Here is a 16,691-nt window from a genome sequence, read left to right on the forward strand (position 1 = left end):
AAGTCATTTGTCCAAGGTTACATAACTTGCAAGTGGCAGAGGCAGGCTTTGAACCCAACCTTTGAGCTTGATGCCACGCTCATTGGCTTCAGACTAGGCTGTGTGTCTGGGAGCGAGAGGTGCTTCTTGGCCCTGGAGTCCCCAGCACACCTCACTTTTTAAGTTCTCTGGCCTCTTAGAAATGGAAATAGACACTTGTTTTTCTTATAAAATTTTCAAACACGCCGTTATGCTAATAGCATGGTCTACTCACAAATGATGATTGAGATCACATAAACTTCACTTTAATCCAGTTTTCTTGGGTACTTCCCCTGTCAGAGGCCTGCCACAGCTCCCTTCCTCTGAGTACTGTAAGGACTGAAAAGTATTGTCTCATCCTGGGCAACCTCGGTCTCCAGGAGTGTCGAGCCGGCTGCAGGCTCAGCTCATCTGCCCCAGGCCTCCCAGTGTTTATAAAGCGGTGGAGTCCCAGAAAGGAGACACGCAGCTCAGAGGGATGCTCACCATGCCTGACCCGGAGGAACCCCGTTTGCAGCCCGGAACACCTCAGGAGTGACTCGTGGATTGTGTACAGCAGCCCGGGGCCTCCACATGACCATTCTGCCCTCCCCAGACTCCCCTGAGCATGGCCATGGAATCCACATGAGCCCCCTTATTTAGGACCAGCGCTCTCCCACTGCTGCCCCCGACCCGCAGGGCCAGCCAGGCCTTCCAGCAGCAGGTATTTAAGTGAAAAAATTGCAGTGAGCCCAGTGATGCAAGTTAAGATGTAGGCTTTTTAAGGTCATTATTTTAATTACCATTAAAATAATTGGCACTCTGGCTATCAGAAAGGAGGCGATCAGAGGCTCAAGGCGCCCCTCCCCCAGCCCAAGGCGGGTGCAGCCTTCAGTGTCTGTATAATTAAAAGCTCCGTCTTTCATGAGCACAATAGAGAGGCCAGGGGGTGGGCAGACTGCAGCCCTGCTGCATGTTAATGCGTTTATTATGATCAATAAGCCCTCGCCTGGAGTTTTGTCCTCTGGCTTGGGCATCTGCGTGACTGACAGCAGACACACGCACAGAGTTGCCTAGCTGTGTGGACAGCTGAAAGTTCAGAATTATTTGGGGCTAACCACTCCTACGGTCTCAAAGCATGGCCTTCGAGACTGGACAGGTGTTGGACCGGCCCTGGCTCTGCAGTGGCTGTGACGCACCCATCGCCTACCCCCTTAGCGTCGTCCCTCACCCTCGGGCGGCCATGCGGGCCGTGGGAGCGGCTGCGGCGCTGCGGCGCCTCGGCCAGGCCGCCCTGGGACTAACGCCAGCTCCTCTCCCTTGCAGTTACGAGAGCTGGTCAGTATGTGCATCTACCCCGACCCCAACCAGAGGCCCGACATCGGGTACGTGCACCAGGTTGCCAAGCAGATGCACGTGTGGACTTCAAGCACCTGAGCGCGGCGCGGACGGGCGCCTCGGCAGAGCCAGCGCCACTCTGCCCCGAGTCTCCTCTCCGAAGCGGCCGCCGGCAGCCCAGTCACCTCAGCCCGGAGGCTCCAGCAGGTCCCCCTGGGGCCGGCTTTACCGCAGGCGCTGACTGCGGAGCGGCTGGGGGAGGGGCACTGGTCACGTTACTGGTGGTCAAATCCAAAACTTCTTTCTTTAAACTGTTGTGGACAATCTCAGTAGGGTTAACGAGGGCGCGTGGCTCAGCGAGCCAGCGACACGCCCCTGTACTGTGAATCTTTAGGGAATTCCTCCAGTGACTGGGCAAGGTTGATACTAACGGAACCCAGGACTGATCTTAGCGAGCATTTGAAAATGGCTGGCGGCGAGTTTGGTAGCGTAGAATCTTTTCAGTCAAGCTGTGCGCTTCATTTACTCTTGCAAAGGGGTAAAGTGGGCATAATTTTTTGAGTAGAGTGGAAATTTTCCTAATATTTTTATCTATGTTTATAACAATGAATGAGGATTCAGAAGACAAACAGCATCTGAAAGGCACGTCCTCCCTGCAGTCAGCTCGGCCACCTCCTGAACACCCGCTCTGCGGGCACTCGCCACCCGCCCGAGTGCTGGCAGTTCACTCAATGATCAGTGTTAAGTGTTTTCCTCTGTGGGACGGAAACGCGGGACACAAAACTATAAATACAAAACATGCCTTCAGGCTGTTGTCTGTACAAGTTCTGGTTCTGCAACTTCCCACCATGACCCTGGGCAAGTTTCTTAGCCTCTCTGAGCCTTAGTTTCCTCATCCATAAAATGGGACTAATAATACCCTCAGGGTGCTGACGGAATTTGAAATAAAATATGCAAGTTGTCCAGCACATTGTAGATGATCCAAAACGGGCAGCCACTCACCCCTTCACAAATCTCAAGTCCATGGACCATGTAAATCAAGAATTAATGTACAACCGTATTATGTCTAGGAAACCAGAAATGTGTTCCTTTATTTCTTCTTCCCAAATAGGATTAACTGTGAAAACTAATTTATAAATGTGAACTTAAGGAAAACTCAAGCTCTGAAGGAAATAGTTTGAATTTTGTCTTTATACTCAAGTTAATCCTCAAATGGTCCAAGTTGTCGTCCACTGACTTGGTGACAGTTCAGCCGTCCAGACAGAGCACACGCCCGCCCCTACATCTGTGTGCTGGCCTGACAGGCCTCCCTGGGGATCAAGGACGGGCTGGGCCACTGCTCGGTTTCCATGTGTGAACTCTGTTCTACTGTTAATACTGTCGGGTTTGAGAGATTTTCTTCAGATGCCACGTTTGCTTTGTACGTGTTCTCCATGTTTGAAATAAAATGGGGAGAGGGGGTTACTTGTGTGAATGAGTATAATTTGTGGATAACTTTAAAACAGTTTCACACTGTAGCACAATTCCTTGAGGCACCTTTAAAAACAGTTACTCAGGACCCAGACATTCTGAGTAATCCCCGGATTTTTTCAAGCTCCCAGACAATTCTGACAGTAATCAGCCAAGTTGCTGCCCTCAATAATTCCACTGTTCTCCCTGCCCCACTCCTGGCAGTTTTCACTGGGGAGTCTGGCCCAAGAGCAGGTTCACACCAGAAGACATGGTACTGAGCCTCTCTCGTGCCCCCGCCATGCTCGCTCTGGGGGACTCAAGGCCCTTCTCCTACTGAGCACTCACCACTGAAAGTTTTTCAGATTCCACACAGATGTTTTACAAATACTCTGCTTACAGTTCTCAGTCCCTCCCGTGTCTCCCTTGGCAGAATCAGCATCAGACATAGATGAGCTCGCTTTCTACATGTCATGAGAACAATTCTGCCTACCAGGACCCTTTGGAGGCGTACAGTTTCAACCATTTGCCCAGGCCTATGTGTTTGTGAAATGAACGTGTCCTGATTATTACAAACAGTAATCCCTGAAGCATTCCTTTGACTTCTGTGAAACCTGCTCGACAGGAGTTCGACAAGTTTCCTGAAGCTATAGCAGAGCAGACTGTCCACTTGCCTGCTTTTTCTTGGTACGTAGGACTGAGCCTGTCTGGATATCTTTCCTACTTGGCTGCTTGGGGAAAAGGCTGTGCTGCACTCATCCTAAAAAAAATTAAAATGCAAACACCCTGGGACCATCCTAATCCAAGAGAAGGTAAGTTAATACAAGGGGTGGGTATAAATGTTCACCTGGAGAATCAGAGAAACCTAATCTGGCTTCCTGCGACACATGAGCCTCGTCTGTTTTTAGGATTATGTTGCCCTTACACCCACCTAAACACAGACTGGCACTCGGAAAAGGATTAATGTCTTGAGGGGAGGCCAGGTTGATGGGCCTTAATGGCCTTAAAAAAACAAGAAACACCACACAGCCCCCAGACTAACCACTCAATTTGGTTTACATTTTTTATTGGGTTTCATTCAGCAAACGCTAGCCGAATGAATGTCTTACAGGGGAGCCTCCATTGCCCCCCGTCTTCTAGAGCAGTAACCAGCCATCCATTGACACCGTTCAGGAAGTGTCCATTGTTTGGACCGTTTCTTCCAGCACCTCGATTTCCAGGGGAGTGACCTTTTCAGTGAGGACTGCAGTGGTCCCTTTCTCACACCTGTACCGGCCAAACCTAGTGAGAAAAAACAGCCAGGAGCTACGATTGGAGAGCTAGAGAGAGAGAGAGAGTCAAGTACTCAGGCAAGACAGAGGCCTATACTGGAATCCCGGCTCTCCTGACTCCCAGCTCTGTGACCCTGGAGGGACTCAACTGCCCCCAGGCTCGCTTTCTGCAACTCTTAAGGGCTATAGAGCGAGACACCTAGTATATAGAATGTACACTAAAAGATCAGACAAAGCACTGGGCACTTAGTGGGCACTCAGGTTTCCTCGCCCACCTCACCATTCCCAAAAGATGCTGGAAAGCATCTGGTCATTTGCCTACAAGCTTCAACCTCCTGAAAGCACCTCAGTAACCAGCAGGAAGTGAATCCTTCCATTAAGCTGCCACCACCCTTCTCTTGTGTAGCAACAAGACTAGCCTGCTTCCTTAACACTTAAAAAACATTTTGAAGCATAAACAATACTAAAATGACCCACAGCCAGACTCGGCTTGTCATTTGAGACCACACTCTCAAGACTCAAGAAAGGAGAGTTAACTGTCCCCTGCAGGAACATGGTGGGTCACCATTAGGACACACCCAGCACTTTCTTGGAATGAATCTGACAGGTTTCTCTGAGCACAAAGCGGTCTGTAGGATACATATCTGAACTGCTGGTTCTCATGCTGGGGCTGGAAATTACATTATTGTCAAACAGCAGCACAAATCCAACTGCTCCTCTGGTCTGTCCCTGGCTGGGACATTATTCCTGTCAGCCTGGCAGGGACTAACAGAACGCTACTGGCTGTGCCGTTACCATGTGCTCCTCAAAAATCCATCCTCTCAAATGGACACTTGTGCTCAGAGAGCAGGAAGCAGAAAAGAGGGCAATGTGACTGAGCTCTGTATAAATTAAAGAACTTGCGCAGCAAAGAACTGGCCTTTATTTCTGCTACACCCCCCATCCCCCACCCCCACCCCACCCCCGTGTATCTGAACTGCAGCATCTGGGGGAAGCCTCAGCATCCTGGGTTTCTGTTCCAGGTCCCAGCAGCATGCAGGGAGGGCTTCTACCTTAATCAACAATGGACTGCAAAACAGGGCTGTGGAGGGCTGAGAGCAGAGGAGCCAACGCGCATGTGCAGGGCCAGATCTACACTGGGATTAGGCACAGGATGCCTGCCTAGGCCTAATGTTCTGCCTGGTCCTGGCTGTCCAGTCTGGAGAGGTTCCCCTTACCCAGGCAGTACCCCCATCAGTCAGCCACTGGCAGACAAGACAGTAAGGTTCCACAGTGGGCACTGTTGCTGCAGTGTCCGCTGCCACCTGGCATCTGATGCAGTGCCTGGGCACCAAAACCAGAGCAGCTTGGCCCAGAAGGTAGGTTACCGGCACCTGCCACAACATGCCCAACCCCTTTTACACCATTCACTGGATGTTCACAACCAACCAAGGGTTTGTGCTTTTTGTACTTGAGTTTACAGTCTCCTTTACAAATGTGGCCTGCGTCCCAAGGAGTAAGATGTGCCCGCTGCCACACGTCCCCCTGGACAAGGACTCCTGTGCTGAGCACAGGTTCCTGTCCGCCACAAGCACCACTTTTCAATGGCTCACAGGTGGCTTCCAGAACCCTCACCCAGCACACTGTTAAGTCTGGATGGAGTAACCACCTCCTTCCCGAATTCTTTACCAAGGACTTGCTCAGGTGGTTCATCTTGCAAATAGCAGGGAGTAGGTCCCACAGGGGTACTTGCTCCCACTTCAGAGTGCTCAGCAAAGCTTCCCCAACAGCCCCAGGCCTGAGAGGTCACTTCCCTCCTGCTAAAGACCCCAGGACTGTGCAGGGTCACTAGAGAGCACCTAGACTAGCTCCACCATTTCAAAGACAGGGAGACTGACTTGCCCAAAGTCACCACGCCAGGTAATGGCATTTCCCCATCCCCTGACCAGAACTCTGTGCTGTGTGACCCTGTCAGGAACACAGAGTTTCTGCAATGCTGAACATACACTGCGATGAGTACCTGCTGGCTCTCGAAGTTCTATTCTTTCCTTGTAAATTACTCCTGATCTGAGTTTGGAGTGTATGCTGGGGAATTAACCAAGCATTCCAGAGGTGATGTGCTGGCTACCCTCGGATGCAGCTGGAAGCCGAGCTCAGGGAGCCACACACACCTTGAGCTGCTCAGGCTCCAGGAAGAGGTCAGGAGCCACCGGATGGTCAAGCAGCTGGACAACCATTCGGGACTGCAAATGAGCGGCTTACCTGCACACACCAGCCACCAGGGCTGGAAACCGTGCAGTTCTGCTCAGCAAATCAACAAGTCCCCCGCTCTAAGCAAGGGCTGCACCACTGAGACACAGTGCAGCTCAGCACATGCCATGGGCTAACTGGCACAGCTCCCCTGAGAGTCGAGAACACCGATAGCTCCCAAGGCTGGCTTTCAGAGACTCGTAACCAGTGGTTTATAACTGCTGAGGACTCTTGCACCACTCAGAAAAAGCTGAGGCCAGTTGCCCTGAAAAATCCACCTTCTCACAGAATTGCATACAAAATTCAGAAGGTTCTTTATGAGATTAGAGAAAGGAGAGCAGGTAATTCAAACCTCTGCCCCCAACCCCCTGCCTAGGACTCTTTCGTGGGCCTCACTCCACCTCTCCCATCAACATTCTACAAATTAAATCACTTTTCTACACCTGACAACAGCCCAGAATCGGGAAGCAAATAATGACTCAAAGGGCTGTTGCGTGAGGCTGGTTTGGGGATCCTGGATTTACTTAAAGTGGGTAAGAATCAAGAAGACTGTCCAGATGCCAGGGAGAGGTCACGGGTGGCCATGGAAGCCAGGGGACAGGGGAAGAAAGGCACTTCCTTCACTCACCTGGTTCCCTTCTTATTGGGCACTGAGTACGGGCGGAGAAAATCCAGCTTGTTCTTGCTGATGACACAGAGGTCAATGTTACTTCCAGACCCCAAGTCATTGAAGATGCCAGCTGCAATGGCCTCACTCACCAGCTTCTTGGCTTCCTCCTCCTAAGAAAGAGAGTAGAAACGATGTCCAGCAGTGCGCACAATGACTGTGAAGTAGGCGCTGTTTCCAATGCCCGTTTTACAGGTGAAGAGAAAGTCACAAAGTACCTCAACAATCTGCCAAAGGTTCCTCATCTGGCACATGTGGGACACAGGCCTTTCCAACCCTTTGTGCACAGCCCCCCTCTTCAACACACTGCTCCAGGTCAGACAATCACCACATAACTGAGGACTCCGGGCTGATAGCACAGAGTGCGCTATCAGGAGGTCAGTAAACCTATCCTTGTAAAGGAGGCCAGGTGGTAAATATTTTTAGGCTTTGTGAACATACAGTCTCTGTCATAACTATTCAACTCAGCCATGATAGCACAAAACAGCCATAGATAATATGTAAACAAATGCATGTGGCTATGTGCCTATAAAACTTTATTAACAAACACAGGCAGTGGACCAGATTTGGCCCATGGGCTGTAGTTTGCTAACCCCTGACTGAAAATATCCAACAATAGTTGGAACCTGATTCCTCATAATATAATGAAGTCAGTATCATAGGGGAAAATAACATGAAAACACAAACAATTCTGGGAAAATAACATGAAAACACAAACAGCTATGGCAGCAGAGTCAAGTGTGAGACTTGCCCGAGAATCTATCACCTCCCCCACTAACGAGCCTACATGTTCACTGAAGTGATTTATTTTTTTGAATCACTTTCTTCTACTGCTCCTTTAAGAAGCAAGTCTAAGGCCCCAACAGTTACTGGTAAAAAGTAGATTGATTCATTTCTTATCCAAGAAGGCCTACAATATGCTAGGCCTGTGCTAGGAGCTAACACTGCAGAGATGGATGAAGGTCCCTGCCTGTAGGCACTTGGAGTCCAGTTGGGGCATCAGACCCAAGGAACTACAATGCAGTGTGATAAGGGCCAGCAGATAACTGGGAAGGAGCGGTGGGAACACTGGTTAGGTCAGCACAGCTTCAGAGAGGGCTGACGGACAGGCTGCACACCAGGCACTCAAAAATAGGGCAGTGAAACAGAAGGTGGGCAGTGGAGAAAGCAAGGTAGGACCTGGGGAACACCAAGTTCAAGCTCTTTATGGAACAAACAGAAACGAACCAATCTCCCAAAGAAGGGGCTCTAACTTGTGGTGCAGCCCCTTACCAACCCACCAGGGCATGAGTCCATAAACACACAAACTAAACTAAAGAGCTCATCCCAGTAACATCCTTTGAAAAATACAACTCCCCGCCCCAAATTCCAACCTGAGACTATCAATGGACAGATTCTCTGACTTCAAGTTGTGAGTCTGAATGACCACTCAGGACTCCTGCTCCTCTGCCTCCCCTAAGCCAGGAAGTGGGATTCCAGTGTCATGAGCGCCCTCTACAGACTCAGAGAAGGAAGGAGATGGCTCTGCTAGAAGGGCGGTCCTCAGCAACCCAGCAGCAGGGGCTAGGGGGTCATTCTGACCTTTATTCCACCAGGTTTATTCACTTTCTGACTGGCACCTATGGAGAGCCAACAAAGTGAGTTATTCCCTTGTGCATATACAGCCCTGAAAGTATTCAAACAGGATCCTCTAATCACAAATTCTCTCCTGGGACTCCCAACGGTCTGTGAGGCCCCTTACCAGAAACAGTGAAGGTGGTAACAAAGAAAGCGCCTTAGAGAAGGAGACGGCTGCTGCTGCTACTACCATACAGACAGCAAAAAACAATCACTAACAACAAATGCAACCCCATTCCAACTAGTTTCTCTTACTAACCACCCCTGGACGTGCTTGCCTGCGTGTGTCAGGGCATCCTGCTTACTCCCCTGATCCTGACCTGCCATCTCTACTTTTCTTCTTTGCTGTTTTATTGCTTCCTTTGCTTTGTCATCACTGCTGCTGGTGCCTTAAGCCAGCCAACAGTACCTAGTGATGTCACAAATCTTGCTGGCAGCACTTAGGACTGAAGTTTAAAATTATTTTATATTTGGGGATGTGGATGGGGAGACTTAGAGGAAACTGAAATATACACATGATATTAGGCATGCATATCTAATATCAATCAGTTAGGTTGGGCACCAGGATGCTGACAGTGCTGAGATTATAGATGAGCCTTCCTCTACTTTACAAATATTCTGTCAGTAAATAAACTTTAAAAATGTAAAAATGTGCACATTTGAAATATTTTATGTATAGCTTTATTCATAAAATTATCACGTGTGCTGTTATTTAAGTGTAAAATAAAGGCTTTTAAAAACTGGGATTATACCTTTTAAACTTATTTCCTCCTCACCAATTCTAGGGGAAGATAACTTAAGGAAAAAAATCTCACCAGTCCCTTACTTTTCCCCCCAGTCCTACCTTTCTTATATACACAGGACTCAAAGATGTTATGAACCTTTCATTTTATTGAGCACCTACTATAAAGTGCCAAGTACTGAGTTAGGCACTTTAATAATCATCGTTTTTATCCCTGCCCCCAACCATCTTCTGAGGTTGGTACTATCAGAAACTATGGCAGAGAGAGAGAGTCAAGAGACAGAGAGAGACAGACAATGCCTCTCCCAAGTTCACACTGCTAGTCAACAGTAAAAGAGGTCATCCTTCAGGCTCCAGAGCTGGAGTGCCACACACCACACCAGCTCACAAGTAACCTGTGTCAGCTGGTGGCTCCTTGGCAAGTCGGGGAGAGTGGACAGCAGTTCCCTGATTGAGGGTATGTCACTCCCCCATCACCAAGGATCTTCAGAATTTGGGCAAGTTCAAAAGAACGATGTTGCCGATTTCTCTTTGAGCCAACTAACAGCTCCTGTGATGGTCATTTCCATGGGGGTGGGGAGCACTGTGTTTCACAAACTGCCCACAGACTATCACCTAAATAAACATTTCTACAATGTAATATGACAAAAATCAGTATTGAGATCCAAAATCTTATTTCGCATAGCCCCACCCCATCAAAGCCCTCTTAAAACACAAACAAGGCTCTATTGTCCACCCATTACTTACATAATGTCTTCAACAAATATTTACAGACACCCACTATGTCCCAGAACTGCTTCATATGTTGAATACTGTCTTTTACCACAGAATTTCCATTCCCAGAATTCTAGATACATATGCAAATATGCTACTGGGCATATTCATACTGTGTTTTCTTCATAGTAGAATTTCACAATTAAACAACTCTTGTCTTTAACACGTGCTACCAAATATTTAGGAAAACTATCAAGAAAAACCACAAACTAAAAGCAAGAGGTAGGGAAAACACCACATTTTTATCTGTCTCTGGCCTACAGTACATGCAGGAAGCATTGTTTCCTCCTCTGGGATTCATTCTTCATAGGGAAATTGCACCTCCCTATTTCGGAAGATGCAGAGTGATCCGAGTTCTGAGCATCATCTGCCTGGGGACAGTTGTGACAGAGGGCTCTGACAAGGGCCCTGCAGAGCCCGTGACCCCAGTTGATCAGGCCCAGGTGCAGTGCTCTCCCACTGCCAGGTTGGCATCCTCCCCTGGCCAGCTACTCATAGATTTACATTGCTAGTCACAGAGGAACTTAGATTAGTATGTAGACAGACCAGGAGTGCTCATCCTGGCTAGCAGAAAAATGGCCCTCCAGGCCAATGATAACTTCTTTTTATTTTGAGACGCTCAACCAAAAGATCACCATGACCCTGGTGGTTGAAAGTTAGTTGGGGGATGCAGGGTCAAGGTAATCTGGCAAACGTGGAGCAGACCTACTGGACTTGAATGCCCAGTTTCCTTCCTACTTACTGCTGTGCAACCTTGGGTGAGTCACTTTACCTCTCTGAGTTCACTCTCCTCCTCTGTAATATAAATTAGGGTGATAAATTAGAAGTTATCACAAACTGCTGCAAGAATTAGAAATAAAGTATGACGAGCTGCTACTATAGAGTCTGGCATGTAGCTGTTGCTTAATAAATGAAAGCTTATTTAATCAAGCAAGCCGGGGGGCTCCTAGAAACACAGTTCATCTCTAAGCAGTTACTGCCTGCACTGAAGCCCAGGCCAGGAGGAGGCAGCCCAAACATGCTGACAAATCTTCACCCAGGGCCGTGGAGAAGTTCCAGTAATAATTAATCCAAGCAAAAAGCACACTCCCTAAAAGTTCAGAGAATATAAAAGGAGCACTTCCTGTTTTATGGCTACAAAGACCAAACTAACTGGGAATATCAGTCCCGAGGGCCACCCCTGCTTCTTAAATGAGATTACAATAAGAGTGATGTACTGTACTGCAAGTCAGCTGTGACAAGCAGCACTTTATAGAGCTATCTGTTTGTCTCCATCACCGCATCGCACAATGTGTCCCTGGACTCCAATGTGCAGCTCCATTTACCGCTACATGACAAATGGGCAGCACTTGTAAAAGGCACAAAGAGGTCCACGTCGGCCATGTAATGGTCACCACAGCTGTACCCGAGTGCTTGAGGGGACAAAACAGACCCCCAAGTTCATTAAACTGACCAGTAATGGATCTTTCAAAAAGTGCCTTAGGAATCGTACAGAAAAGGCTAAAATAAATAACTCAGCATGGAAGGCTAATCTGAAATGGTGTTTGATAAATTATTTATAACACAGGCGATTGTCTGCATTTAATATTGGAGCTACTAGCAGCATCTTTAAAAGATGATTTATGTGTTGTAATGCTATTAAACTTTATATTGGCCCACTGCTAGCTATAAAGTCTGCTGAGATTTAGAGAATGAGTTTTAAACTGTCACTGCAACATCACAGGAGATGGAGACTGTATTAAATCTTTACTTTAAACCTGTTATCTAGAGAGTTGCATTTTGTAGACACTCACAAACTGATAGATTACCTTGGCCTCCGCTATGGTGCAGGTCCAAAATAGTACCGCAAAGAAACTTTTCTGCATTATTCCTGTCTACAGCGATGATCAAATTTCTCTTCTCACCTAAGTGATTTTTAGATTGGGAATGTCACCAGAGTACAGTGTAAGTGCCCTAGCCAATGGGCACCCTGGACAGCTCAGCATCAAATTAATACTCTTTAAATAAACCTTCTACAGCCAGCAATTCAGTTATGCATTCTGAACAGTGCCTTACTTACATTGGGGACAGGCAAAATATGAAATATGTATCTGACTGAAACCTAACATACTATTTTAGATACAGCTTTGGAATGTGAAAATACATGTATACAGTAAGTCATTTGAAACAATCAATTTGCAACTAAAATATTTTTAATTCTTAATAAAATTGGGTTCTATGCTGGGTAATAGATTTCATTGACATAGCTGAGGAGCAGACATTCAGGGGTTGAAAAGGAAGAAACATTCTGCGTTTTTCACGAGGAAGAGAGCTCTCCTGGCTCTCCTGTTTCTCAGCACACTGCAGAGGGGTCCCTTTGCTTTCCATCCCACCTTCATGCCAGGAGTCCGGACAGCGGCCCTCCTACCTTTGCTTAAGGGGATTTAGGATGTGGGTGGCATCATAGCTGACCTCTCACATCACACTTTCATCAACTTTCCTACTTGCTGTTATATCTGAGGATATTTCGTTCATAACAGTTTGCTCCTTTACTAAAAACTAAGGATTTTACTCAAATAGAATTGAAGCAGTCCATATCCATCTTGGAAAATCTGCATTATCTTTTGTCACTTTGATCTGAAACAGCAGAAATTGCTGCTGCTCTGACGATCTGCAGCAGAGCAGATAAAAGTCTGGGTGCAACAAGAGTTAGGTCTCTGAAAGGGGGACGAAAACCACACCGTCTCCATCTCTGTCCCAGGCAGCTAGCACAGTGCCTGGCATGGACTTCAACATTTGAAAAAATAAAATGTCAGCTTCCAATGTATTCATGACTTTGCCAAACTAAAAGGTGAAATTAATTATGAGACAGAATAATACAAAAAATGGGGTAATTCCAAAAGTGCACCAGTCCCAACTGGGGACGAAGGAACCAGAGCATTCAAAGACAGACACTCCAGAGGAGAGGTTTAAATGCAGTGATTAGTAGTGGCCTGAAGACAGGCTGAGGTTCTGACTATGCCACTGATGCGGCCTAAAGGAGTCATTCAAGGCTGACGGTTGGATAAAATTTAAAGAGCTCAAAAAGTGTTTAAAACAGTCCACCCAAAGTCATGTGCTTCCTGCGCCATGTAAGAGACCTGATGTGTCCCAGGTGTAGCCACATATCTTACAGTGGGAAAGGTTAATTTAATTGTTTTAGATGGGGCTGTGCAACAAAAGTAAAGGTGCCTGAGTTTGGTTTTGGGCTTGAGCTGTTTGGGTAAACAGTCTCCTTGTGTAAACACCTGGGAACGTCGGGTGTAATCGAGTTGCAGCTGCTGCTGGTGGGCCCAAAGCGGGGAGTGAATTAGTGACTGTGTTTTAAGGTGTAGATGGCACTGTCATTTCTTTCCTTGGTAGCTTTTGTGGCACCCACTATCTGGGTGATGCAAATAATGAGGACAAATCTGCTGTGAGTGCAGGGTGATCTGAGGAGTTTTCGGCAGGGGTGGGGAGGGGTTTTCATGTTCAAGGAACTGCCAACCAAGTCACTGCCAACTTGACCTGTCCCAGATCACAACTCAGGGCTAGGAGAAGAGGTGTCCGAGGCTGCACAAGCACAATGGGCCCCAAGAGGCTGTCAAGGAGCACCAAAGAGAAAAGCCCAGGAGAGTTGAGCCACTAATGAGCACAGCACTTAACTCTGTCTGAGCCACAGGCTGCCCATCGGAAGAATGGGGATAATGCCTCTGTCCAAGGGCTGTTGGAAAGAATAAAGGGACAGGAATGTCCCTAACACAGAGATTTTCCAAACAGAATTGGCAGCAAGTTCTAGGGTAGAAGGAAAGAGGCAAGGATGTGAGAGAACTAACATGAGCGCCCACCACATCCCTGGGTCTGAGCCACACACTTACGTGTTTCATCCTCATAATCACTGTGGGTACAGCAAAGGAAACTGAGGCTCTAGAAAGCAGGCTGATGCACCTAAAGGCACACGGCTGTGTTAAGTGGGAGTTGGGGATCCATGCCAACTTAGTGCCTGGCATCACCAAAGCCTATGTCTTCCTATCCCACCAGGAAAATCAGTAGTGGGCGAGAGGTTCTGCTGGATTCTGAGACAGTGAATAGAAGGAAAAACATCTAAGCTTCCAGAGGGAAAGGGAAAGAGAAATAGGAACATACTGCTTTCACAGGAAGAAGTCGGCGTTTACAGCATATGTGTACACAAATATATATTTGCAAGGCTGTACTTAAATATAATCAGAGAAAAAAACAAGAGTGGGTTTAAAGAAAGTGAGAAATATGTTCAACAATCCTCCAAACGAAAACCACACTGCCCCAGGTAGTAATAAGATCTTAATAACATTTCTCTCTCCCTCCATAAAGCAATGCGGTCAGTGGGCTAACTCTGCCAATAATTTCCTAGAGAGGCTGAAAAGGCTATCACCTGGAAGCAGAGGGGGCGGAAATGAAGTGAATTTGTTCCTTGGTCGCACAATAAAGATAAAAAAGAAGAGCCATGTTCACACTGAGCTCATCACTCCCAAGGCTGGGGGATAGAAACCACTGCAGAGTGCAGGGCATGTGGAAGCTGCGATGGGGGCCACACTGTATTGTACGATCCTGCTTCTGCAGCCTCATGAGGATCAGAAGGACTGGAAGGAGACCCGAGGAAGGACAGAGCACTCTTGTTCTAGGAAGTTTAAAGATGGCCACATATGAAGCCAATTTCAAATGATACAAAATCCCTGAAAGAAATGTACAGGTCAGCTTAGTTCAGCAAGTATATCCTGCTGACCTGGTACTAATTCTCTCCACTGACACTGTGCTCAACACTGGGGACAGGGTCTGACCAAACACGGACCTACCCACACAGAGTATAGAGTCCAGAGAGGAAACACAGATAAGCTCACTACAACAGGGTAAGAGTTACCAAGAGGCAGGCCTGACAATGGAACTATGGGTGTACAGAGGTCCCATGGGGCACAGGTGATGAAGTCTGGGCCGTGGCTTGACATCCAAGTAAATGGTAGCCAAGCCACAGGGTGGAAGTGAGGGCAGGTGTAAAGCCATGAAAATGGGAAGGAGGAAGGTGTAGTCAGATAGGTAGTTCAGTGTGGCTGAATACCAGAGAACTTTACGGGCCATACAGAGAGCCGGCCCTTCACTCTTGCCAGTGGGAAAACACAAACATCTTAAGCTGGCAAATGATGTAGTTATATTTGTGTTGCTTGAAAATGCAACCTGGAAGCAGTGTGGGAGAAACCAAATGCAGGGGACAGGAGAGCAGGTGATTATAATATTCCCAATGAGAGACAGTGGCAGGCCCACAGGGGCAGGTGGGAGTGCAGTAGAGGGATGTACAGGGTGTCACCTAGACTTCTGGCATCAGTCAGGAGCACTGACCAAACTCCACACAAACTCAGCCTTCACAGAAAGACCTTCTGCAACTTCTTGGCAGCTGCTTTTCTGGTGGGTTGATGGGAGACCATGATTAATTATATATTACAGACATTGGTAAGCTTCTGCAGTAGGCACTCTAAAGGGTGTCACCAAAAAGGGACAAGATAAAGTAGAGCCAGTTTAAGTATACTGAGGTTGTTCTGGAAAAAGAAAAAAACACTTAGGCTGGAAACAACTTGTAAGTTCCATTTCATTGGCAGCAGGGGCTCTCAAATTAGAAGCTGGAAGGGAGAATCGAATGAGTGTTTGGCCCCGTGCAATGTGCAGTTATGAGGAAGCAGAGGTGGGAAAGCCCAAGTAAAGCAGTAGCTCCTCCCCCATCCTGAGGAGCTAGCAACTCAGATACTTCTCCACAGGGCGCCCAGATGATCACCTTTTCCTGGGACCCCTGGCACATGCAGCAGCCTTCAGACACAGTTACTTAAAGTTCTTGAGGTGAATGGGGAAACCTTCCAAAGGGGCATAAGTTAACTTCTGGGGCCAGCAGATATATTCACTACATTGATCATGGAGGTGGAGGTGGAGGTGGAGGTGGAGGTGGAGGTGGAGGTGGAGGTGGAGGTGGAGGTGGAGGTGGAGGTGGAGGTGGAGGTGGAGGTGGAGGTGGAGGTGGAGGTGGAGGTGGGGAGGTGGGAGGATGGGGGGGTGGGGGTGGGAGAGGGGGAGGGGAGATGAAGACCCAGGAAATCAGGTATGAATCTAGTCCTGTTACTTATGAGCTATTTGACCCTGGTGGTAAAGTCACTTAACATTTTAAAGTCCTAATTTCCTCATCTGCAAAACAGGCCTAAAACCATCTAGCACCAGGATGGTCATGAGGATTAAACTAAGTATCTATGCCCAAGAGACAGTGCAAGCAGCTCTGGGTGCTATGACCGGCTCTGCCCTTTCTCTAGTGTTGACACACAGTTATGGACCCCGAGCTCTTTCAGAGCTACCAACACAAGGGGCAACTGAGAAGAACTCACCACTTCATTTTCCAAACAATTCAAAGCGAATCAATCATGAAAGCAGTTATACTACAAATGGAATTCAAAATGGTGCCATAAAACACTGTGTTCACGCACACATCTTCCACATGGAATTTACTGCCCTCTCAGTAAGTGTACTAAGTAGTACACCTCCACTTACTATATATCACTAGAAATAATATTCTAGAAGGCAAGAAGAAACTTGTATTTAC

The 16,691-nt window shown here is 47.5% G+C and overlaps 2 protein-coding genes across 2 annotated transcripts in view; one reads left to right on the top strand and one right to left on the bottom strand.

Moving 5' to 3' along the window:
• Positions 1-2,518, top strand: part of NEK6 (NIMA related kinase 6) — a 33,982-nt gene extending 31,464 nt beyond the window's left edge. Inside the window, exon 9 of the mRNA XM_016210956.2 lies at positions 1,324-2,518. Coding sequence (XP_016066442.1) covers positions 1,324-1,434 — 111 coding nt within the window. The 3' untranslated portion in view covers positions 1,435-2,518. The remainder of the gene's footprint in view (positions 1-1,323) is intronic.
• Positions 2,519-3,829: 1,311 nt separating this feature from the next.
• PSMB7 (proteasome 20S subunit beta 7) overlaps positions 3,830-16,691 on the bottom strand; it is a 55,224-nt gene continuing 42,362 nt past the window's right edge. Inside the window, exons 7-8 of the mRNA XM_016210957.2 lie at positions 6,913-7,064; positions 3,830-4,065 (exon numbers count right to left, since the gene is read on the bottom strand). Coding sequence (XP_016066443.1) covers positions 3,954-4,065; positions 6,913-7,064 — 264 coding nt within the window. The 3' untranslated portion in view covers positions 3,830-3,953. The remainder of the gene's footprint in view (positions 4,066-6,912; positions 7,065-16,691) is intronic.

This window comes from Miniopterus natalensis, chromosome 12 (assembly GCF_054644295.1).
Source record: "Miniopterus natalensis isolate mMinNat1 chromosome 12, mMinNat1.hap1, whole genome shotgun sequence".
Lineage (NCBI taxonomy): Eukaryota > Metazoa > Chordata > Mammalia > Chiroptera > Miniopteridae > Miniopterus > Miniopterus natalensis.